This window comes from Melampsora larici-populina, assembly GCF_000204055.1.
Source record: "Melampsora larici-populina 98AG31 unplaced genomic scaffold MELLAscaffold_37, whole genome shotgun sequence".
NCBI classification, from domain to species: Eukaryota; Fungi; Basidiomycota; class Pucciniomycetes; order Pucciniales; family Melampsoraceae; genus Melampsora; species Melampsora laricis-populina.
The window spans coordinates 21,601-44,627 of NW_006768801.1; the positions used below are offsets into that span (position 1 = coordinate 21,601).

The window sequence follows — 23,027 nt, forward strand, 5'->3', positions numbered from 1 at the left end:
GCAGTTTGGGAGGTTGACCTAGAACCGGGAAATCCTAGAAAAGGAATAAGAGGAGATTCAAAATTACGGAAAGCCTGTCGAGTCTCACTATGTTAGGTCTCCAGAAAGCCATTAGGTCGGGGCTTCCTCTTCTTTGACTACATAACCCTAAGACCCAAAACTAAGTCCTTCGAGGAAAGCAGTGTTGTCAGTCAAAGATCTGCAAGTGGCTTTCTGTACATACGTAAGAGCGGGGCTCACACCCGTTGTATTTTTTGGGGCCTAGGGCATGGCTGGGACCACGGCTTTATATCCGGTGCGCGCTGCCCTGACAAAGCCCTGGTGAGCAGGGGCTTTAGCAGGGTCCCCAATACTGGGTGGAGGGGCTGAGCTGCGGTGATCTTCTCCACACACCATTGAGTTACTAAATGACATGTTTGATAGATTGATTCAACAATAGAACCAACAAATGGATTGAAGCTGTAAGTGGAAAGTTGTGAAAGTAGATACTTTAAAATTTAATGAAGATGAAGGGAACCAAAAAGTTAGGAAACATGTGAAATATTCAAGTGTAAATTGTTAGTTGATCAACTTTGTATCAAGTTCTAATTACAAAATATCATTAAGATTGCAAAGTTGACTATGTCTTTGTTTTTCAAGATCTAACAAATGAATAAACAAAATCCATCTCAGCATTACAGCACTTCAACCTGATAGTACAGAAGTTGCCTTACTTCTTCTGTCTTTAATACAATTTCATAAATCTCTTCACATTGGCTGTTAAACTTCCCATTGCAAATTGAAGGAAATATTCCATGATTTCAAATCTTGTATCCATTAATAGTAAACATTTATGACGAAGCTTTCAAAACTTCCGTGTCTCGTCATCTCTTTCCTCGAGAGAGAGAAAAAGCTGAAGAAGGAGATGACCTTCTCACCTTGGAATCAAGAATTCAATACGCTAGGTATTGGTGGTGGGTGCAAGACTTGCTCCTGATGAGCAGGAGTGAGGCTTGTCGGGCTATGGGTGTAAGAAACGCCTAGTGTTTTGAAGCACTTCTGCTTAGCCTGAAGCAGGCAAATGAGGAAATCTTCAAGATCTCAGCAGGTAGGGACCACGACCCTGCTAAAGGGTCTCAGTCCCCAATATTGAGATACTGAGATGCATGAAATACTACTTAACACCCAACACACACAAAAAATTAATTGAAAACAGTTCAATACAATGTTCAAAGGTGCAGGTAACTAATTAGTACAACAATTGAAGCCCGCCAGGAAAGGACAAAAATTTCACAGCATGATGTTAAGGCACACGCTACCAAGTTGATCAAACACGTAAAGTGTGTTTGCGTTTAAGCTTTGCCGCCAGACGAGCTGTCTCGTCAGCTGTTGTTTTGGTATAATGTCTTACATACACAAGGTAACAAGAGGACTTCCACCTCCCAGACCTCTTCAATGCACGTACTGACATACCCAAATGCGCCTTCAGCAAATGTCCGCCAAAGCACAGACTGTGGCCAGACCACATGACACTCCCAACCGGTTTGTAGTGTGCTAGGAAATTGATAACACTTTCCTTGATATTGGTCCACTGCAATTGCCCCAAGGGAAAAGGGGGGCATTTGGATCGCCCCGTACCTTTGAGAGAAATTCATGTAGCACCGCCACGGGATCTAGAATGTTAGGTTGACAGGAGATTCTCAGGAATTGTGATTCACCTGTGTAAGAGGTACACGGATAGGCAGGAAGTTATGGGATTTGTATCATGGGTTTAGATAGGCATCTTCTTACCTTTCTCCTCAACGCCCGGCTTTGGAGAGTCCTCACTCCTCAGAGAGCCACGTATGGGACGTTCTGGAGCTAGGTGAGCCTTTCTATCCTATTTCTCTCTTCCTTTGTATTCTTCTAGGTTAGAGTTACTGACTCCTCAGAGAGCCACATATGGGACTTTCTGGAGCTAGGTGGCAATAGAAACCGAAGTTCTAAGTTAGTGCTCTCGCAAGAGAAGTCGAGCCAGACAAGAATCCGGACCCTCAGTGAAGGTTCTGATAGAACCTTACAACCTGGATGCGCTGTTTTTGCCAGACAAAGGCGTATAGTCGTATGAGTCAAGTTGTCGTTGAAGATCACATCTTTTCGCCAAATAAATACAAGGGGGTGGTCGTGGTTGAGAGTGAGTTTGCCTAACCTTGTCAACCCCCAGAACCCAACTAACGAAACACCCTTCATTACTAGACCCGAAGCTGTGACGTTACTCAAGTTTGTCACCAGGAGACAAACATCCATGAGGGACAGACCTGCTCTTTTGTTCACAAGCTTTACTTTGGTTTTACTGGCCGCTTGCAAGAGGAGCCAAACCTTGTCATTTTCAACAACTGGAAAGGTCTTGTTGTGTAGGGTGTGCCACATTTGTAACCCAGTGAAATAGTGTTTAGTCGTGTTGCCAACCCTGCGCCAGTTACACAATGCCACACTAACGGACCATTTGATTTAATGTGACTCCATCACAAGCAACAACAGACCGTTACAATTGCAACGTAACACAGCATACCGCAACAGCAATCCCCACTCCAAGCTAGCTCAGCTCCACACTGCAAATCAGCAGCAGCGCAACAGCCGCTACAGCACTCCGTGAAGCGCTCATTATCACCTGTTAACGTGCCGCAACGCAACATTGTTACACGGCCAAAAATGGACACAAAAGTGCAGCCACAAAGATGTATTTCATTGATGATAAAAATACTAACCTATGTAATATATAATCAAGACTTAAACGAGTGTATTGAAAAGTTTGAACGAGTGTGAAGAAACAAAAAATAAGATAAAAGTTTAATAAAATAACAGTGTAAATGAGTGTAGAGAAACCAAAAAGAAATGAAAATAGTTTAGTAGAATAAAAGATTAAATGAGTGTAGAGAAACCAAAAAGTAATGAAAATAATTGAAAAGTAATATAAGAAGAAAAAGAAATTAAGTACTGTGAGCTTAGTCAAGGACTACACCTAATGTTTTCAAAATCACAGCAAGTTCTGAAAATTCAACTCCCAGACTCACACCCTCCCTCAGCCATAAACGACTTGAGACTAAGGCTTCTATGGTACGTGCCAAGAGACTACCTCGATCACTGGCGCAAACATCAGCTGCACATGAAAATATTTGCTCTGTGGCGCATGAAGATCCCGTGGTGGCCAAATAGTCGTGTGCCACGATGGCAAGCACTCTGTAGTCCTTCTAATGACGCTAAACATGCAAGCATTAGCATATGTTCATCATAAGAAGTTGAACTGGAGATTGACTTACAGACCACCATAGTAAAGCCGCTTTGGGGTCTTCCAAGTCATAGTCAGTATTGCACATCTTGTCTGACATGCGTAAGTAATTATCCAAGGAAGCGTTGATTGTTTCAGCTGGCTCTTCATCAGCCTCAGAGTTGTCATGAAAGTTCTTTGGGCGGCCCACAGAAGGATTCGAACTGGTGCCAGTTGAGGTATTGGCAGGGAATCGTAATTGAGGTGAGGTAATTTTGTAATCGGAGTAGAGTCGACATAATATGGCTTCGGCTTTGATTGGGACTTCTCAAGACTTCCCACCAAACCATTTGATGAAGAATTTGTGGCGAAAGAGGGGATGAAGCAGAGTGGCCAATACCAAAGTTTCACATCCAAGAGCTTTGTCAAGGTATTCTTGTGTTTTCTGTAACATTTTTGCAAGCATTGGGTAAACCACATCGGTGGTGCTACTCTTTTCAACCTTTCCCTGTAGCTTATGTCTAAGCTTGACATACTCGGGAATCAGCATACACCCGGTAGGCCCGTCGCCTTCCATCTTGAGGGTGGTAGTGAGAAATAACTACATACATAACAACTCTGGTCAGTATCATTGGGGAAAAAAGTGACTTTGGCCTAGGTAGACATACCTCTAGTTCCGCGTTGATGCGTCGCACTTGGGCCCACTGGGCAGTGGTCATCTCGAGTTGATGGAAGTACCCGTACGGCTTCCCGTTCTGACGAGGCCGACGCCCTACCGCAAGGACTCAGTCAAGATCTTCTTTACACAATTAATCAATGACCTATATTTAACAATGTTAGTACAGATAGAATGAAAGAAAAAAGAAGAGAAAAGATCAGATCTCAAAATGACTTAACTGATCGCGCAAGCCAGGCCTTGTGCCTGCTTTTGTACTTTATGTTCCATCTAATTCCGTAGCCAGCAATGAGGGAACCGGTGAAACCCTTCTTTGCACTAAACCGGGCAAATTCCTTGCGCCATGCCGAATATCAAGTGATACGGCGTACAATAAAGTCGACCTGGAAATTGGGTAAGGTTGGGTCAGTACAATGATGATCATAGAAAGCAAAGACATGTTACCTTGCGTAAGATAAAATCTACGTGATTGGCTTCTCTTCGGTGTGTCGGCGCAACTTCTTCTTCCAAAACCACAGCCGGCATCTCTTCATCCTCAGCGTCAGCACGGTCCCAATCACTTTCATCATCAATGACACCCTCCTCTTCACTTGAGACCTGTGGTAAAGGATCCGTCTCCTCCAGTTCATCAAGTTCGTGTTCAGGTATCACATCATCTTCTTGGGAAGTTGAAGGCTGTTGCTCATCTTCAGGCTCTTCATCTTCTTCTTCATTTGTTCCAATTGTAGGGAAATGTCCTTGAGCGGCCGACTTGACTCTAGCTGGAGGTGGTGCTTTCACACCAAGCTTGGCTAATCCTGCGTTGACAATTAGTGCAAGCTTATGACAAAAACAAAATATGTGCATATTCGTAGGGTCCCATTTATACTTGATACCTTCAGGCTCGGGTAGTAACTTAAACTGACGATGCATTTCTTGCGCCATTGTCTTGTTGTTGGATCCTGAGTCTGTAGTCTGGCAAAGAATGTAGAAAGTTTTCCAAACAAATATCAGCATTTAATAAGCCAAGAGGGATCAAAAACTGGTATGAAGACTATCATAAAAGAATTAAAAGACCTATCTTTTGATAAATCCCATGCTTAGCCAAGAGATGTACAATCGGTTTGGCAAGCCATGGACCATGATGGTGCCAGGCAACGACTTTCAGGCTCACGTGTCTGACATGATACGTCCATTTGGAGTCGACAAAGGTGACTGAGGCTCCGATAAAGCCATGTTGGTTACCTTTGCTGGTCCAAGCATCGTGGACCAGGTTAAAATGTGATGTGAGTTGCTGGAAAGTCCAAGTTGATCTCAGTATCAACGGTATAAGCATACAATTAAAAAAGAAAGATCCAAAGGACTTACTTTGAGTTCTTCAAAAACATTTGTTTTCAACGACTTGTTGATGACACGCGCTTCAGAGGCCGCCCACTTGCTTCCATAAAGCTTGGTGTCTTGTCGAAGGTACCTTACCATCAATCGTAGTAAAGGATCCTCAAAACAAGTCCAAGTTAACGCATGACGAAGACGAATCAACCAGAGGGACACCATTTGGTTGAATGTCACATTGTTGAATTTGATTCCAGGCGTAGTGGTGACAAACCCATTGAGTTTTCCTGTTTTCTTCTTCTCTGACATACGCACCTCTGCTACTGAAGGTGGTATGTTCAAATCTTTACCTTCAGCTGACAATTTTGCTTTCACCCTTCCAGGACAACCTACATCGGATCGACCTTGCTGACTGGATCCATCCCGGTGGGAGCAAAGGTTGCCAGTAAGGTTACTTAAACTAACTCGGACAGGGTGGGATTCGTCTCTCTTGCAAAATCGACATGCTTAAGACAAGGGCGGCTTGGTCTTGTCCTGTTCAAATGATTGGATGATCAGTCCTAACGAAGTAAAAAGAGGTAATACTAATAGTCACCACTCACGTCGTCCTTTCAATGTGTAGGAGCATGGAAGTAAGCTCAAAATTGAGATAGCTCAACTTCAGGGTCCGCCTTGTCTGGCTTGTGTCGCTTTCTAGGTTTTGTTCAACTGAGGCTTTGTGATTGGAATCAGCACGTAGCATGGTTTGTGTGATGTTTTCTGAGATGCTCTGATAACAGCGAGGCTGATATCAGTCATCATATCATATCGTCAGCAATGAGATAGAAAAAACCTGACTACTCACTTCTTCATCTGCTGGACCTTTGGGTGCATCCTTCTTCTTGAAACAACAAGTTGAAGATTGAGAGCCAGTGACCTTCTTCTTCTTCTTACCTTGAGGATGAATACTGACGATAGAGGCATCTGAGTCATTGTTGCTAGCACTAGCTTCGTAAGTGCTTCGGCCTTTGCGTTTCGTTTTTGACAGTGTAGGTTGGTCAAGTCCAACGCTCAATTGTCGACGAGAGTCGACCAATGGTGATCCCATTCCGGGGTTGATAACAGGCTGTCTATGACAAACGGGTCCTGATGGAGTCTCGGAAACTTCGGAAGACATTGTGATTCGTTGCTGGTATGATTTGTAGTTGGTGATACTAATAGTAGTACGTTGTATGATAACCCCAGGTAATTCAATATCAACTGGTAGGTAAGAATCAGAGAAAACGAGTAAATGGTGGGTAGGTTTGGTGATACTAGGAGGAAGGTGATGATTCGGGTAAATATCAATTGATTGCGGACTGAGACTCAGATCGGATGGATAGGAGGAAGTTAGTAATCAAATACTGAAGGAAAAGAAAAAAAAACAAGAGAGGGGGGAAAGCTCTCACTCGGTAGAGGTAGACCTTTCAAGCCTGCCACCCCCTGCCACTGGCTTGGTACGTTCAAGAACATACCAATGCATCGTTACGTCTCGTTTGGGGATTTGGTGATTGATTGTTGGACTCCAAGGGATATGTGAGGTGGTAATGAGAGAGTACATCGCCCAATTGGGAATAGCGCTGATTGATATGGTAACCCGGGCCGCAACACTGTTACTTAGCGGTCTCGGACCGTAACACTAATGGACTTTTAGCGGTGCAAAAAAAACACATAATCCAATCATTCTGTAACTTTGCGGTACTGACCGCAACATTTTCCCAATACTTTTGTAACGTTACGGGGCTAAAAGACCGCAACATCCCACCACGCAGCACACAATATCAAATTTTCTGGCGCAGGGTTGGGTTTAGCTTTCTGAACAGGCGGGGTTTTGACTCGTGTGACTGTTACAAATCATTTTGAAAATTCTGGGTGTCATCTACATATACAACATGATCATTCTGTTGTGTTGAGGTTTAAAGATCAAATTCAAAAACAGATTTGATACGTTTATCGAGAAGCAACTGAAGGTGTTGTCAGGATCAAAATGGGAACTTGGATAAGATTGGAAAGGTCTGTGAGAGGATTAGAGGCTCATAGATTTTCATTTTTGGTCTGTCATAGCACTTTGAATTTTCTTTCGAGGTCTTTGAGTCTATGAGATTAAACTTTGGATTCAAGAGGTACAAAATGAGTAAGGGCTGTCACAGACTTTTTTAGATGTTGGTAAGATACAAGTGATTTAACAGGGTCATAATTGCATTCATGAAAAAAGATCCAAAAATGCATTCCCTTCAACAAAATAACTCAATACATGAAAACATTCATTCACAGTTCAAAGTGATCAGGCCAATTGTTTCAACAAGACATTGTGGATCACACTCTCCAGGCTTGTACTTTACGTATCCGCAATGAGCAATGAATTGGGCTGGATCTATCATGACAGAAGTTCGAACCCTATAGTAGCAGAGATGACCCTGCGTCTCTGGTAAGTTCAATCTTTTGAAGGGGTTTCCTTTCTCAATAGGGACCTCTGTGAAGATTTTGAGATGAAGATAATCGCCGGTTACCACCTCAAGCTCAGAAGGCCTCCTGGTATGCTTAAAGATGCTGAGGATTTCACCAAATTGTTTGACCTTGCCTTCAGGTGTGTCTATCCAAAGGCTGATCACTGCGTCTTTGGGACACATGGCCACACTTGAAAATTTGATTCCCTCGATGTGAAAAGAGTTCTTGACCTCAATCTGGGAACTGACCGGCCTGGAACCCCTGCGGTGAATGGTGTCAAGTGTTGACCATTCCAAAGACAATACCCATTGGGTGTGTTGATCCGCCTGCCATCTCGGCCCATTAAGGGTGTTGACTAAAAGAGTATGGAGTTCAGAACTGAGATGTTCCAATCGATGGGATGAGTTAGCATTCCTCGAAACAAAAACCGGAGGGTCGTAGAGAGCCCAAAGCTGGGGCAAAAAAGGTTTGAGCTGTTGAGGTACATTGTTCCACTCTAGCAGTGCCCGTAGGTTTCTGCCCTGACAAAATGCGTTTAGAAACGTAAGTTCTAGTTCACCTGGAGGTAATCAAAACTTTTGTCAGTGTTAAACTCACAATTGTATTGGGAAATTATCACATACCTAACCGATTTTTGTTGCATGCTTTGAGAATGGTACCCATAAGTCTCTCAAAAGGACAGCTCCACCATGCCCGTACTGGCCCATATCTTTCAAGGCATTCAGCTAGATGAAATGCCATATGATGATTTGGCCGCAGCTCCACATGTTTGAAAAGTGTGACAACACCTTCCAAATACTGTTGAAGGTGTGACGTGTAATTCCCAATCCAATCATTGGTCATGACTTGTTTCAGTGCTAGATTGACAAGGCTAACCAAGTGGCCAAAGTTTTTTGAAAGTGACTCCTTCACTTGGTCCCCATTGCCCCAAAGGGGTATTAATATCAAGACCAGTTGAATGGTGAACAATGTCCGCCACTCATCAGCCTTCAGGCTTCCAAATGAGGCTTTTCCTAGTTTTGAAATCCCTTGCTTGATCCAAGACGGCAGTTCAATTTGAGGGAGCATGTGGTTCAAGTGATTGAGTACGGCTGAGTCGAAGATTATTTTATTGAGTGCTGGTGGTACCCATTGGCCAGCCCAACCACCGTCCAGTGGTTTTTCAGGTGGTTCAAAATCTTCATCATCAGATGAAGCACTTGATCCACATAGCATATCCAAAAATCCAACCTCTGAGCTGTTTTGATTTCCGTCTTGGTCGTCGTCCCAATTCCAGGATGCCGGAAATTAAGGTGTGTTCCATATCCTTGTTGTGTCAGCTCTAAGATCTTCAACCTCTGTGCGTGGAATTTTACAAGGAGGTCGATGTTCTTCTTTGTCCTCTGAGTCGTCAACATCTTCCATTGCTCAAGCATGTCAACAGTGCCAGTGCAATAGGCCAAGTAGTAAGTTGTGCATGGAGTCGACTACGTCATACTCAATGATGTTCCAGTAAGGGAGCTTTATCAGGACACAATACCTGAGGCCATGCTCCTTCATGATTTTTTTTGCGTAAGGTTGGATCGGTTGTGTCACGGGCTATTATGGACCACTTTCAATGCTCCTCCAACGATCGTCTTGGTCAGCTTTCAGGGTCAAAATTTGATTTATCAGAAGATCCTAGAAAACAAAAGGAGCACATAATTTTTGAAGTGACCCCAAGAAAACCCAATGTTCAACGCAGTGCAATGAGATCCGTCACAAAAGTAAGTAGCGCTGCTCAAACCACTCTACCTTGAGGGTGCCGGTAAGTTTGAGATAGAAACAACCCATCTTTCCAGAGAGTTAAAAGTTGTCGGACTAGAGGCCTGAGCATTGAGTTGACCTGTTCAGTTTTGGGTTCAGTAGGACCGGGGGCAATTCAAGCAACGAAGATATTTTCAGGTAAATTTCGTATCTTCCAAGGTAGTGTTAAACAAACAAGTACATAACATGTAATGGATGTGTGTTTCCCTGATTGCTTGTTACCGTAGGGATTGATGCCATCTGGGAACATCCCAAACGTCAGATGACCGCTGGATGCTGTGAATTGTTTGCCATCGGGCCCCAATAACTCCTGAATGTCAGTGACTGGAAGGCTGCTGTCATAGGGTTTCCGTCATTGAATGAGAGTTGTGTCCAAGTGATCTTCAATATCTGGTCGGCTCAGAAGCCTTCCAATCCAATCTTCAAAGTCTTGAAAAGTGTATGTTCTGATTGGGATTGAGTCCCCTTTTAACAGAGGTTCATTGCATAGATCTTCTTTAGTATTGATATCTTCAGAACCCGACCCCTCCTCGCCATTGGTGCCTTCAATAAATACTTTGGCTCCAGCTGTTCCAAGGTGGCTAGTGCCTGCGTGCTGGGTACAGGTTGGCGGAGTCTTATCAATATTGTACAAGGTGAAGCACCTGGCACAGCAAGTCATTTTTGCAATCCTTGGGTTAATGTTAAGCCATCGACAAGCAGTTTGGATATCTTGGGGAATTTTTGAGACAGCAAGTCGCATAGTCAATGAAAGGTGACCATCTAAAGCCAGCAACAAAAATGAGACCATTGATTGAAGAAGCCATGACATTGTCCTTTGACTGTTCTGTTCTAATATTGAAAGCATACAAGCGGTGAGGACTACATGCAATAGCAGTGGATGGGAGTTTGAATTTGTAAGACTAAAGAAGAGATCTTGAACAAATGCAATAGACTCAGCCATTGGCCCTTATTGGAAAGTATCCACCACCAATGTCACTTACCACAATTATAAAGTTTTGCATTTGCTACACTGGGGAACCCTGGTTCCTCTTGGTCAACTCCCAGATCAGCATGATCACCATCTGAATTAGAGGCCAGAATAATATCTCTACAAGAAACAAATCATGTCTTTTTTTTTATTTCAAATCCAACTCAAAAACAGAGGTTGAGCTCAATTGCACAGCAGGCCGCTCATGCATACTTGAAGTTGCAGGGTCATTGGTGTCGCGTTCAAGGGGATGCACAGGTATGGTTGGCAATAGATCAATCCGAGCATGTTGGGCAAATGTGCTTTCAGAAATTTCCACCCCTGGCTCCATCCTTCCATTGAGAGCAGCGTGTGTTTTTGGACCACACCCACTCGTTACACATAGACACACACACTTTTTGGGTTGCTTTCTTCTGGGCAGCATCAAGGGTGAAGGTGATATGTGGAATAGATTTGGAAGCCAACACTGTCAAGATTATTCAGGGTAGTCAGTTGGAATTGTCTGGTAGGATATCTGTGTCATTCTTTGAACAAGTTTTGAAGAGCACGGTTTATGACTAATTGTAACTCATAGCAAATTAGATTTCCCGGACTAGGTCTATTTTCCCCCTGTTTTCTCCAAGCCGGTTGGCATGGGTTTGTTTTCTGACCGCCGGGATGGCAGGACAGGATCAATAGAACATTACGTCATGATACCCAAGATCTATCAACAAGCCAACTCAAAAAGAAATTTCAAAAGCAACCACTTAATTATTCTTGGAAAACCATATTTCGTAATTTTAGACAGCAGTTGCACAAGTGGGTTTCCATAGCGCTTTTCCTGACCATGTACTCGAAGTAAACGAACCAACAAAGGAGAAAACAAGCAAACCTTCTAAAGTAAATGACCACACAACTAGACTCAATCCAATATGCTCACGTCTGATTCAATTCCAATTCAAAATAACTCATTGAGTCAGTCTCAAAGAAGAACAGCATCATTATAACATCACTTTAAATCACTAATTGATCTCTTTTTTTATCTTTTCAGGTTCAACTTCCACTTAGTTCCTATTATCACTCCCGATAGATACAAGAAAATCAAATAATTGAACAAATTCATCAAGCTCAGCATTAATCTCACAGCATCATCATCCAAATCAAATACAAATTGAAAAGAAATATCCAATCATCAAGACAATCTTCTGTCAAACCAAATAGATCATATCTTACCATGCTCTTCAACTTCATCAATAAATAATTGTAAAAATAGATTACCAAGACCAATAGTGTCAAGCTCATCACATTTAACACCACCATCTCCATCACCCTCAGGAACATACTATTACTTGCACATTCAATGTACCAGTATTTGAAATATGGTGGAATTTGAAACCTGAACATCTCTATCAGCCGTTCTGTCAAGACGTTCAATCATTTGTTGTTATCATGAGAGTAGATATATTTTTTACTATCCCCAATCATTCCCTCAGTCAATCTTGTCAATACTTGAGGTACTCCCTCATTATAAAATCCAGTTTACTTGAATTATTACACTCTCTGCTGTTGTTTTTATTTTTTGTCTTTACAAACTATATCAGCCTGTAAAATCTTTCTCAGATTAAATTTGACAGCAATTCACAATATGTATGGCAACCTACAGTTAATGCATTCAGTTACAATTGCCCTGGCAGTGATGTTCAATCTCAGCTGTAACATGTGTCCTTCAATTAACTTGCACATCACCTTTTGGCTGTGTGTGTGAGCCACTCTCTTAAGTTGCACTCAATTTGAACATTTGATTCATTTTCCTTTTTGACTTTTCCCACTGTCACATTATACACTTCCCTCTAGCTCTACAATTCATTTCCATTTAAATTGACGGTATCTATATCTGTGTTTCATTTGTAACATGTAATTTTTTACATGTTGCTTTCTTAGCAATCAGTTTGAATATGCAATGCTGGAACAAGCAGGCTATTCAGTGATGATCACGTGCATGGACTGTCTTAGCATCAAGCATCAACCTTACACAGAGACTCAAGATTCATAAAATAGAGCACATTTCATTCATTTGATTGTTAGAGTCCTTGAGCTTGTACTTGTTATGCTTTCGAGCTTATCAAAATCAAAGACAGGCTAGCCCGCCTATGTTCAAGTAAAAAGTGAAACATCAAAGAGCGGGGGCGCACAACCTAAAAGCAATTCAGAAAAGCAGAAAGAAAGGTGACTAATTTTACCTGTTATATACAAACCCCTCAAAGCAGGCAAAAAGACAAAAGGGAATTGACAAGTAAGTTTGTAAACACACGGAAGAACACTTTGAGTGAATAACAACGGAGCATGAAAAATGGCTGATGAGAGATCATAGGTATATTTACATGGTGCTTATTTTGGCCAAGACTTCTTTTACATCTTCCAGCAAATAAACCTCACCAAGTCTACTTGGATCAACATCCCAACGGTTGAAGCAGCAGTAAGGATCAGGGTTTCCAGAATTGAGGCAAAACTTCCAGTCTGTATCTAAACAAGTAGCACAGAAGATATGGCCACACAACAAATGGATGGGCCTTCTATTTTCATTGGTGGACAAAGACCCGTATGTTTCACAACAAATCTGGCATGATATGACTCCAGACAAGGTCTCTTGAATCTGGAAGATTGTAAACCAACATTGAGAACGGGGATAATATTGTGAGGATTTTCTATGATTATTTGAGAAATAAAAAATAAAACTTACAATTTGGACTTCCGATTTGATTTCAGCTTGTATTGAATGATTCATAGATTTTAAAACCGCAATACTTTGAGATAAAGCCTGAACAGTTTTGGCTTCTTTCTGAATCTCTTCCTTCAGAACCTCATTCTCTCGGTTCAAGATGTTTAATTGATTTGTGAGTGAAAATATTTCTCTTCCAAATTCAGTTGCCTGGTTTGAATGTTGGATTTCTTGTAATCTTTGACTTTCTCCTATCATTTGGTCTCTCTGTTCAGTTAATGTTTCAACTTTCTGTAGATTAATGCATAGAATTCAGTTTGATGAGAGAATAGATTTGGGGGAAAAGAGACTGACTGCTATGAGGATGCTGATTTGACTGCGAATCACATTGCTGACATTGTTACCACGACTGCTAGCATTATCACAGCAACTTCTAGCTTCTGTGATACCTCCAGCAATTTGGTTAATGTGGTGTCTGAATCCTTTGTCGTAGGCGGAATCATGTTCAGAAGGACTCCCCATTATGCCTCACTGGACTGTTGTAGAAGCTGAATGTGAGAATTGATGTGGTCCAGCTTGAATGGTGGATGTACTTGAATCCGAGCCTGTGGAGGAGCATGAAGCACTATACACCTGGGGTATACAAGGCCAGAAGGGTGAGGGTGTATATGTCAGTGAATGGAACTTAACATTTGAAAAATCAAGGCAAACTTACCTTGAATTCAGATACAGGGCCATTACAATGGAGATTCTGGTGAGCTATCATTTCTTCAAACTGAGCAGCATGCCAAAGCCTAAACATGACCTGAGGGGCAAGGTGACCTTTATGATTAGTGGGTACCTTGGGAGAAGGGCCAGAAAAGTAATGACTCAGTAATGAGTCATGATAGAAGGATTCTTTGACAACTAATTCGTTGTGAAACCCAATCTGAGTGGAATATTCTACTAATTCATCCAAGTTTACTTTTCAAGTAAGGTTCAAGGCTGACCATACCCCAGAACAAATTGATGGCAAGTCCCTGGGCAGTTTAATGAAGGTTCTGAGTGATCCTGTTTGGTAGACAAAGAGTATTGAAGGTAAGTTGATACCGTTCTTTGATTGAAGATAGGTGGCTTCTTCCACATTTTGAGAAAACAGAGCTAATATATTACAATTATTGGGCAGGGTAGAAGCCATCATGGAATTCAATAGTATTTGGCCCGCACCTGTTTGAAAAAATTGGGGAAAAATTCAAGTAGACCAAAAAGAGTTTAAAAGCTGATACAAAGACAAAAAGAGAAATTTGACCAACCATCTGCAATGAGGAGTGTCATACAGGAGGTGTCAACTGCTGGATGATTTTCTGTGATTAAGACTTGCTTCAGTCCATTGATGTTGAGACTGTCACCTTGCATTTGGACTTGGACTTTGAGAGTTTTAGACTTGATCACCAGGTGTTGAGGTGAGCTAAAGCATTTGTATATGGTAACCATTGACTGCGACATTGGGTTGTAATTGAGGTGAAGTATAAAAAAGAGCTAGAATGCAAGGGATGACTGGCAAGATGAGAAGAGAGTTGATAAACAAGGTACACAGTTTAGCAAGAAGGTGGTGAGGTAAAGATGTCTTTAATACATTATTTCAGTCAAACATTTCAGACTACAAGCAGGTCTTGGTATAAGATAAATGGTCTTCAGAGAAGCAAGGCAATGGCGTCCAGGCTACAGTAAAAGAGGACAATGTTACATCTCATGCTCTTGAGCTTCATGGGCACAGTAACCATCTACTCTCATTGTTACAGGAATTCAAACGCCAAGTTGTAGCGTACGCCCCCACCAAACAATGGCCATATGTTGGGAGGGATGAGCCTGTCGAGAGGAAGACGGGTGTGGCAGTCAAGGCCAAGGCTGATGATGTTTCCTACACAAATGTTGCTGCTGACATGGTTAAATACCAACAAAAACTGGTACAGGTCAAAGAAATCCCCAGGCTTCAGGTAGCAGCTTTAGAATAGTGGTGTGTTTCAACTTGGAGTGAGAACAAGTGAATTTAGTGATTTCAGTGTCCATCACGTAAGTGCTTTTGCTGCCAAGTGATTGGACAAATCATGAGTTTGATTGTTATCATTCAATTTTGTATTCTTCTTAGGATTTCACATAACACACAGTTTTAGCTACTTGGCTCTCCAAGTTCGATTTTGCTAAGCTCATGTGATGATGTTGAGATCACTCGGCAAAAACGTATGCACGCCTTTTTTCTTCTCACATTCCTCCCCGTTCAAAATTTTTCTCCCTAGATTGATTTTGAAAAGATACTGCTATATGAAAATACTCTGTTCTGTTAAACGTCAAAGTATTTCCAAAAAACAAGTCGAGTTCCTCAAAAAGATCCTTGGTCTCTGGCTACGGGCTGTATGTATTCACATCAATCACTCATTTGTGATTAATTACACCCTACTGATGTTGTCACATCGCGCTTTAAACGTCATGTCCACATATCAGATGACAAACAGTTGTCCAATTTCATGGAGTTGATCCTGACGTCCTTGAATATTTAGCAGACTTGACAATCAAGCACAATCCTGAAGACGCTCAAAAAATCACCTTTCATTTTGTGAGCCGCTTTTCATTTGCTTTCAATCTCATCACTTGTGGTCATAGTATCTGCCACCTAATGTCAGCTAATCTGTTACCACTTTATACAACACTTGAATTGATCACAACCTTGCAAAACGAACTTCAATAGAAGAAGCATAGAAATCAAATTGATAAGACATCAAGATGGGTTTATTTGAAGGTAGAATCATCCGAGGAAATTGAGGAAGGTGTTCCTGATGTGTATGATACTGATGGATTAGATCCAGAAGCAAAGTTTGGGGCATTGATATTAAGAAAGAAAGATGTTCTGCATGAGTAAATCATTCAACTTTTTGAATCTTTCTCGTCATTTTGAATTAATCTTTAATTTGATCGGACATGATATAAAACAAGAACCATTAGGACGCCAAAGAGCTGTACCTGAACCTGAAAGATTAGCTGATGATATGAAATTTGCAGCCGAAACTCATGCAGCTACACCTCAAGGACAACAAAATTTTCTACAAACGTATCATTACAAGGATGCATCTTATGTGGTCAGTTTGATGAGTTTTTATAACACCTGAAGCTGAAACAATTGAATGTGGTTTCTGGTTGAATGCTCCTTTCCTTCTAGAAATACTAAAGGAGGTAATACTCTGATATTGAAAATAGTGATAGCAATGCTGATAGTTTAGTTCTTACAACATCTAAGAGAAAGGTTTGTACGGAGATTTCACTTTGATCTTGAGAGGAGGAATTTGCAAAACAAAGATGAGCAAAAAAAATTAAATGGAGAAAACTAATTTAAATAAACATCCATGTTCTTCAAGTAACAAGAAAAGTACACAGGCTTGGTTGATAGTGAGAGATTGATTAGAGGTGTGATGTACATACATGGGTTCAATGTGAACAAGGAATTGTAGACATTTTACGTACAACAGATTGGTGTGAACAGAGCATGTCAAGTAATAAGAGGCATTCAAGTCTTGTGATTGTGATGGTATACACATATGTCTTGAAATTGCAGACAAAGTTGTAAGCAATTTTGGTTAGCAGTGAGGATTGATTAGAGGTGCTGGAGTTGGGGTGGGAAATCAAAGAAATTGTTACCATTGTTACCCCCCTACAATCAGAGGACTCTTGTTATACATTTATTTTGTTTGGTCATCATGTAAATACAGGGGATCAATGTGACATGGAATGTAATGAATCCAAAGGCAATTTTCGAATCAAAGATGAAATTTACAAGGGCATACAAGGGTTGTCATGGGGTAGTTATATATTTGGAAATTGAAGATGGAACTCTAGGTTTGTTCAGCAGTAAGAAATTCCTTGGAGGTGGGGGTGTTGGGCGCTAGAAATACTGTTACCCTACTCACACCAGACTCAAATTAATCACATGTACGTAAATGATGTACATGCATGGAATTAATGTGAACATGGGATTGTACACAATGTACATACACAAGATTAGTGTATGGAAACCCTAACCCTTTCATAGGCTTATTGGGCCACATTAAGGAAGAAAAATGAAATATTGCTTGGAGAGTTCATGTATGATTCATTCGATTTGAATACAAATTCTATCACATCAGGGATAAATAGGTATCTTGAAAAGAGGAATTTTCAAAAAACAGATGAGCAAAAATAAACCAAATGAAGAAAACCAATTTGAATAATTACCCATTTTATCAATGTGAACACGGAATTGTAGACATTTTACATACAACAGCTTAGTGTGAACAATACATGTAATGAAATAAGAGGCATTCAAGTCTTGTGATTGTGATGGCACACACATACATCTTGAAATGACAGATAAAATTGTAGGTTTGGTTGGTAGTGAGAAGTTGATCAGGGGTGCTGGAGTTGGGGCGGGGAACCAAAGAAATTGCTACCCTCCTACAATCAAAGTATTAATTTTGTACAATTGTTTTTTTGGCCATCATGTACATACAGGGGATCCATGATGCAACACAGCATGTAATGTATCCCAAGGCAATTGTCAAATCAGATATGAAATTTTGGGTTAGGTTAGTAGTAAGAATTCCATTGGAGGTGGGGGTTTTAGGTACTTGAAATACTGTTACCCTACTTGCACCAGGGGATTTTCTTTAATTGTTGGACCTTTGGGTTTTTGTGACCTTTTTTTATTGGGGAATACTTTTTTCAAGGTCTGTCATGGTGTACCTATATATTTTGAGATTGAAGATGGAACTAGATTTGTTTGGCAACAAGGAACCCATTGGAGGTGGGGGTGTTGGGTACTAAATCAACTATTACCCCACTTACACCAGATTCACATTAATACCATGTATGTACATGATGTATATACATCCAATACCATGTATGTACATGATGTACATGCAAGCGGTTCACATGTACACGGAATTGTACACAATGTACGTACAATGGATTAGTGTGAATAGAGAATTTGATGTAATAAGAGGCATTCAAGTCTTGTGATTGTGATGGCCTACACATGTATCTTGAAATTACAAATGAAATAAATATTGAACCTACTTCCACGTGATTCATATTAATCCCATGTACTTAGATGATGTACATACATGGGATTAATGTTAACATGGAATTTTACACAATGTACATACAACAGATTACATAGTGTGAACAGAGCATGTTGTGTAATAAGAGGCATTCAAGTCTTGTGATTGTGATGATATACACGTATATCTTGAAATTACAGACAAAGTTGTAAGTTTGGTTAGTAGTGAGAAATTGATTGGAGGTGCTGGACTGGGGTGGGCAGAACCAAAGAAATTGTTACCCTCCAACAATCAGGGGAATATTGTTATTCAATTGTCTTTTGGCCATCATGTAAATAAAGTGGATTCATGTGACACAGCATGTAATGTATCCAAAGGCAGTTTTCAAATCAGAGATAAAATTTTGGGTTAGGTTAGTAGTAAAAAATTCATGGCATTTTTCAAATCAAAGATGGAATTATTACTGCCACTTTTCCCCGCAATTTCACACATAACCAAAACACATCACAATCCCAAAAGTGTGACAAAACCATAATTTCATTTACATACATATATACCAACACTTTGGCCGCAGGTGCTCCCCTTGGTGACCTCAACCTGGAAAATAGATTTCAGCAGAGAAGTCCCACAAAATTGAGATATACAGTCAAATTCTTGAATATATCTGGACAATACAATACTTAAAAAGTGATAAACATAGTATGGCAAGTATCTTAAAGCTTACAGTGTTTGGTAAGATTGAAGGAAAACGTGTACATGCCAATTAACTCGAAATTTCCCCAAAGAACTGTACTATTCTCATCATCCAAACACAACAATGTCATCAAGACTGAGTCTACTGAAAGGATCTGATCACAATGAAAGTCTTCCAGTTGATTCTCAACATTCTCAATCAAGGTGGAGAATTAAGCTTTTCAATCTATCCCAGGATTAACCTATGACATAGAGATGTTTGTCGTTTTACATGAGGAATAATCTTGGTTCATCAAATGATTTAAATTGATTTGTAAAGGTATAAGGAAGTGGTATGGAACGGATCATCAAATTTATTCAAGGTGCGTACAGAAACGTCTTGATTTGACTTGATCATCAATTTTGAGATAGATTTTGATTTGATTGTTTGGGCTGATGAATATAGCCTTGCTTGTAGATTCATCTGGTACCTGTAGAGAATATTGACTGAAATCATTTATTGAAAAAGAAAAATGAACATTGAAAAAGCTCAATTCTGCTAATACAATTTTGCTGATAAAATGAGTGAATGATAAGGTTGACCACTTTTGAGCTTGTCACAAGAAATTTGTCTAGACAATTTTTGAGTTCAAATTCTCAAATGTGGTTTCTAAAAAACTAACAAGTGAACTTGAGATTTCTTGAAGTGATTGATCTGGTAGGATTTAAATCAAAACAGCTGCTTGAGCTGAAGATGGGATTACAGTTGAATCAGAAGGTCCAGTGAATCTGTTTGATTTGCTGGGTGTCTGATCTCCATCTGACATCAAGAAAAGCTAGTAACTCTCATCAGCCTTTTGACTTGTGGGAAAAACCAATGAGAGCAAAGTTGCTTACTTGGCCAATAATTGTGCTCCAGTACCATTAATATGGAAATATTTCAACAAATTCACACTTTCATCGGTGAACAGTATTTGAATGTTTTCAAAAGTTTGGTTTCAGTCTCTGTCAGGTCTAAAGAAATAAGGTATGAAGGATTGAAACTTGCATGTGATGTTTGATGTCTTGATCATCAGCTTTGATATAAGTTTTTAGGTCTGCTTGACATCCACATCTTCTCAATTCCACCGAATTCCACTGTTCTTACGTAGTTCACCATCTCCACACATGGGACGTCATCCTATCAAGTAGCAATGGTTTACCATCAATCTTGAAACTCCATTCCTAACACACCAGCTGAGATACCTTTGATAGAGATAGTACAGATTTTAGGTAAAATCCGGAATTCATAGTCATATGTGCTGTAAAGCAAATCAATGGTATCTTTGGAGTAAACCCTAGCGTTAGTATCAATCCACTCGATTGTGGTCAATGACCTGGTTAGCCGGGTTTTGATGTCCCAAAATAATGTGTTTTGAAGTTTGACATCCAATTTGATAAGTCTCATTCAACAATCACGAGGTCAAGATCATTTCCCACTATATCCAACAATATTCTCATCATTGAGATCTATAGCATGCACATATAGTCATCAGTATGAAAATCAATGATCTTTACAATTTAATTATATGAGCAATTGCAATCAAACATTCTGAAACTCTACATACCAGGATCAGTAAGTTGTGCTTGAGAAAAGCAACCAAAATGATTACATTATCATAATTGAGCCAAGATTTTAGCTTCAATTGATTTTGCTCCTCCAGCCCTAGTAGCAGCAAGTCGAAGTAAAAAAATTATTTGAGTTTCATGAACATATGATGCATTCAAAGATTCTATTTGAAAAAATAAGTTCATTAGGACTGCAAACTACATAAACTAAAAACACATATAGTATAAAGTAAATTAAACTTACCAGTATTGGGTTCTAAACCGCCATCAAATCACCTCTTTGAACCGATCCACAGACGTGACATTGTGCTGAAGCAATTTCTCTTCTTTGATTTTTGATCAACATTTTTCAAAATTGTTCCGCTTGAGTAAAATTCTTCCAATTAAAATCTAATCTTGAAAAAGATTGCATTCTAGGAAGTGATGCCTGAGTCGCATGCAGGTGTCCAGCCTTTGAAGGCACGAGAACCGACTAGCCAAGCTGGAAAAGCCCATCAATACCATAGCACCCTCGGCAAAGGGTTCAAGGTAGGACGTCCGCGCCTATGACTCCATCAAGGAGTACTGCCAATTTGGGCCAGACCGTTTCCAAGGTGTAAGGCTCGGGAAGTTTGAAGTGTGTCCGAAAGAAATGATGGAAATCACTGCCAGGCTCACCAACAGGTATCCCAGAGTCTTTGGATGCTAGAGATTCGATGCGAGATAACACAAGTTCCAACACGCGAGGGATCATTGATGGCACTAACACCGGATTGGAAGGACCAGGACGACAGGTGGTCTGAACAGGCATAGATGGCTGTGGTTGTGTTGCAGGGTGAGTTGTAAGCAGAGGTGTAATCTTTGGCAGGGGACGCTGTGCCATCTTGATTAACAAGAGAAAAGCCTCAATTCGCTCCATCATGGCCATTGTGTCAGAGGGAGTCGACCGAGGGTTTGACCGTAGTTTGTTGAACCACGCAAAGGAGAGCTGGAAGGCGTCCAAACCTGTGCGCATAAACTCACGAAAGCGTGTTGGTGGCATAGCTTCATCCCACGCAGCCATCGCAAGTTCAGCAAGAGGTTTAGGAAGAGGCTTGTGTGAAGGTGGGAAGGAGAAGGGTTTGTTGAAAAATGTGAAAAACCAATCTGAGGAGTTGTTTTTCATGAGAGGTAAGCTAGAATATATCCAACAGTGTTCCATGATCTCGTTTGAAAGCTTACTGTAGATTGCATTAGCTTGGGGTGCGGTGACAGGAGTTTCAGTGTATTGAGGTGGTGGCGAGCGCGGCGTAATCAATGGTACCATTGGAGCAGGAGGTGACCGCCGGGGGGTTGGACTAGGTTGACAAGCTTCCGATGCTGTGATGGCCTGGGAGGCATTCCGAGAAGCTTCACCTTTTTGCTTAGCCTCTCGAGGTAGCCTGGGTCAAAGTTCAGGAGTTTTGGTCCAGAACGCCTAGTTTGCTTCGAAGGGGCTGGGGAAGTTCCAATGGCGTCCGGGGAATTCGGTTTCTTCTTGGATGTTCCAACAGAAAGATCCTCAGGTGCTGATGCCACGGGAGAGGATTTCCTATTGGACGAACATTGGATTTGGTCACCAGAAGGTGTTGGACTTGAAAGCCGTTTGCGCTTTGAAACACGATTGGCTGAAGGGACAACATTACCGGCTTCTTCAATAGGGTGTTGATCAGTGGAAGTTTCAATTAAAGGTGAGCTGGCGTGAATGATAGGAGGAGCTACCTCTGAGTTCATAGGAGCTGGTTGAGTTTCTGGTCGATGATGCCAAGGGAGAGGATTGCCTATTGGACAAACATTGGATTCGGTCACCAGAAGGTGTTGGACTTGAAAGCCGTTTGCACTTTGAAACACGATTGGCTGAAGGGACAACATTACTGGCTTCTTCAATAGGGTGTTGATCAGTGGAAGTTTCAATTAAAGGTGAGCTGGCGTGAATGATAGGAGGAGCTACCTCTGAGTTCATAGGAGCTGGTTGAGTTTCTGGTCGAGGAGTCATAGTACGTTGAGCAGGGGGAGGATCCTCGGTTTCCAATTGGAGGGGATCAGGATCTTCTATCTCTTGTGGAGGTGAGGCCAAGGGTGAAGGTTGTGAGGGGCCATTGAACAAAGGCGGAGGTAACGATCTCACCGCGGGATTTGTGAAGGGCTGAGCCTTGGTTGAAGTGTTAGGCAATGTGTTTGGCAGAGTACTCAAAGAATCAGCCAAGGCTGTTTGTGTCCCAGGACGGACCTGAACCAATGATTGAGGATCGTTCTCAAACGTGCCGTTCCAGATGCCTGGATGAGGGCAGAAAATTCAATGAATATCTATATATATATATAATTCTTGAAAACCCAGAGACCAAATACTCACTGAATAGCTGTTCTTCAACTCGTTTACCAGCTTGTTGAAACATGTCAAAAAGTCCATTCTCAAATAGTAACTCTTACATTTCTTAATAAAGTTATTCCTTACCTTGCTTAGTTTCTACTAAGTGAGGTAAGGAAGTAGAAGTGGGCGGTAGGCTTCAGGGGAAGCTTCTCTTTCCCTGAAACCTGGAGTAAAATAGAAA

At 41.1% G+C, this 23,027-nt stretch overlaps 5 protein-coding genes across 5 annotated transcripts; all 5 read right to left on the reverse strand.

Moving 5' to 3' along the window:
* Positions 1-5,941: 5,941 nt before the first annotated feature.
* On the reverse strand, positions 5,942-6,369 carry MELLADRAFT_109476 (uncharacterized protein; the record flags this gene model as incomplete). Its single annotated transcript, XM_007413612.1, has 2 exons — positions 5,942-5,997; positions 6,051-6,369. 2 exons carry the CDS (start codon positions 6,367-6,369, stop codon positions 5,942-5,944), a joined length of 375 nt encoding a protein of 124 aa, XP_007413674.1.
* A 1,126-nt stretch (positions 6,370-7,495) lies between these two features.
* On the reverse strand, positions 7,496-8,022 carry MELLADRAFT_109477 (uncharacterized protein; the record flags this gene model as incomplete). Its single annotated transcript, XM_007413611.1, has 2 exons — positions 7,496-7,868; positions 7,928-8,022. 2 exons carry the CDS (start codon positions 8,020-8,022, stop codon positions 7,496-7,498), a joined length of 468 nt encoding a protein of 155 aa, XP_007413673.1.
* Positions 8,023-12,790: 4,768 nt separating this feature from the next.
* On the reverse strand, positions 12,791-13,654 carry MELLADRAFT_90350 (uncharacterized protein; the record flags this gene model as incomplete). Its single annotated transcript, XM_007413610.1, has 3 exons — positions 12,791-13,066; positions 13,154-13,423; positions 13,487-13,654. 3 exons carry the CDS (start codon positions 13,652-13,654, stop codon positions 12,791-12,793), a joined length of 714 nt encoding a protein of 237 aa, XP_007413672.1.
* Positions 13,655-20,074: 6,420 nt separating this feature from the next.
* On the reverse strand, positions 20,075-20,317 carry MELLADRAFT_90351 (uncharacterized protein; the record flags this gene model as incomplete). Its single annotated transcript, XM_007413609.1, has 1 exon — positions 20,075-20,317. The coding sequence occupies one exon, from the start codon at positions 20,315-20,317 to the stop codon at positions 20,075-20,077; it is 243 nt and encodes an 80-aa protein (XP_007413671.1).
* Positions 20,318-20,526: 209 nt separating this feature from the next.
* On the reverse strand, positions 20,527-22,471 carry MELLADRAFT_109479 (uncharacterized protein; the record flags this gene model as incomplete). The annotated part of the gene is made up of 5 exons (XM_007413608.1): positions 20,527-20,642; positions 20,723-20,734; positions 21,679-21,826; positions 21,853-22,256; positions 22,285-22,471. 5 exons carry the CDS (start codon positions 22,469-22,471, stop codon positions 20,527-20,529), a joined length of 867 nt encoding a protein of 288 aa, XP_007413670.1.
* Positions 22,472-23,027: the final 556 nt, after the last annotated feature.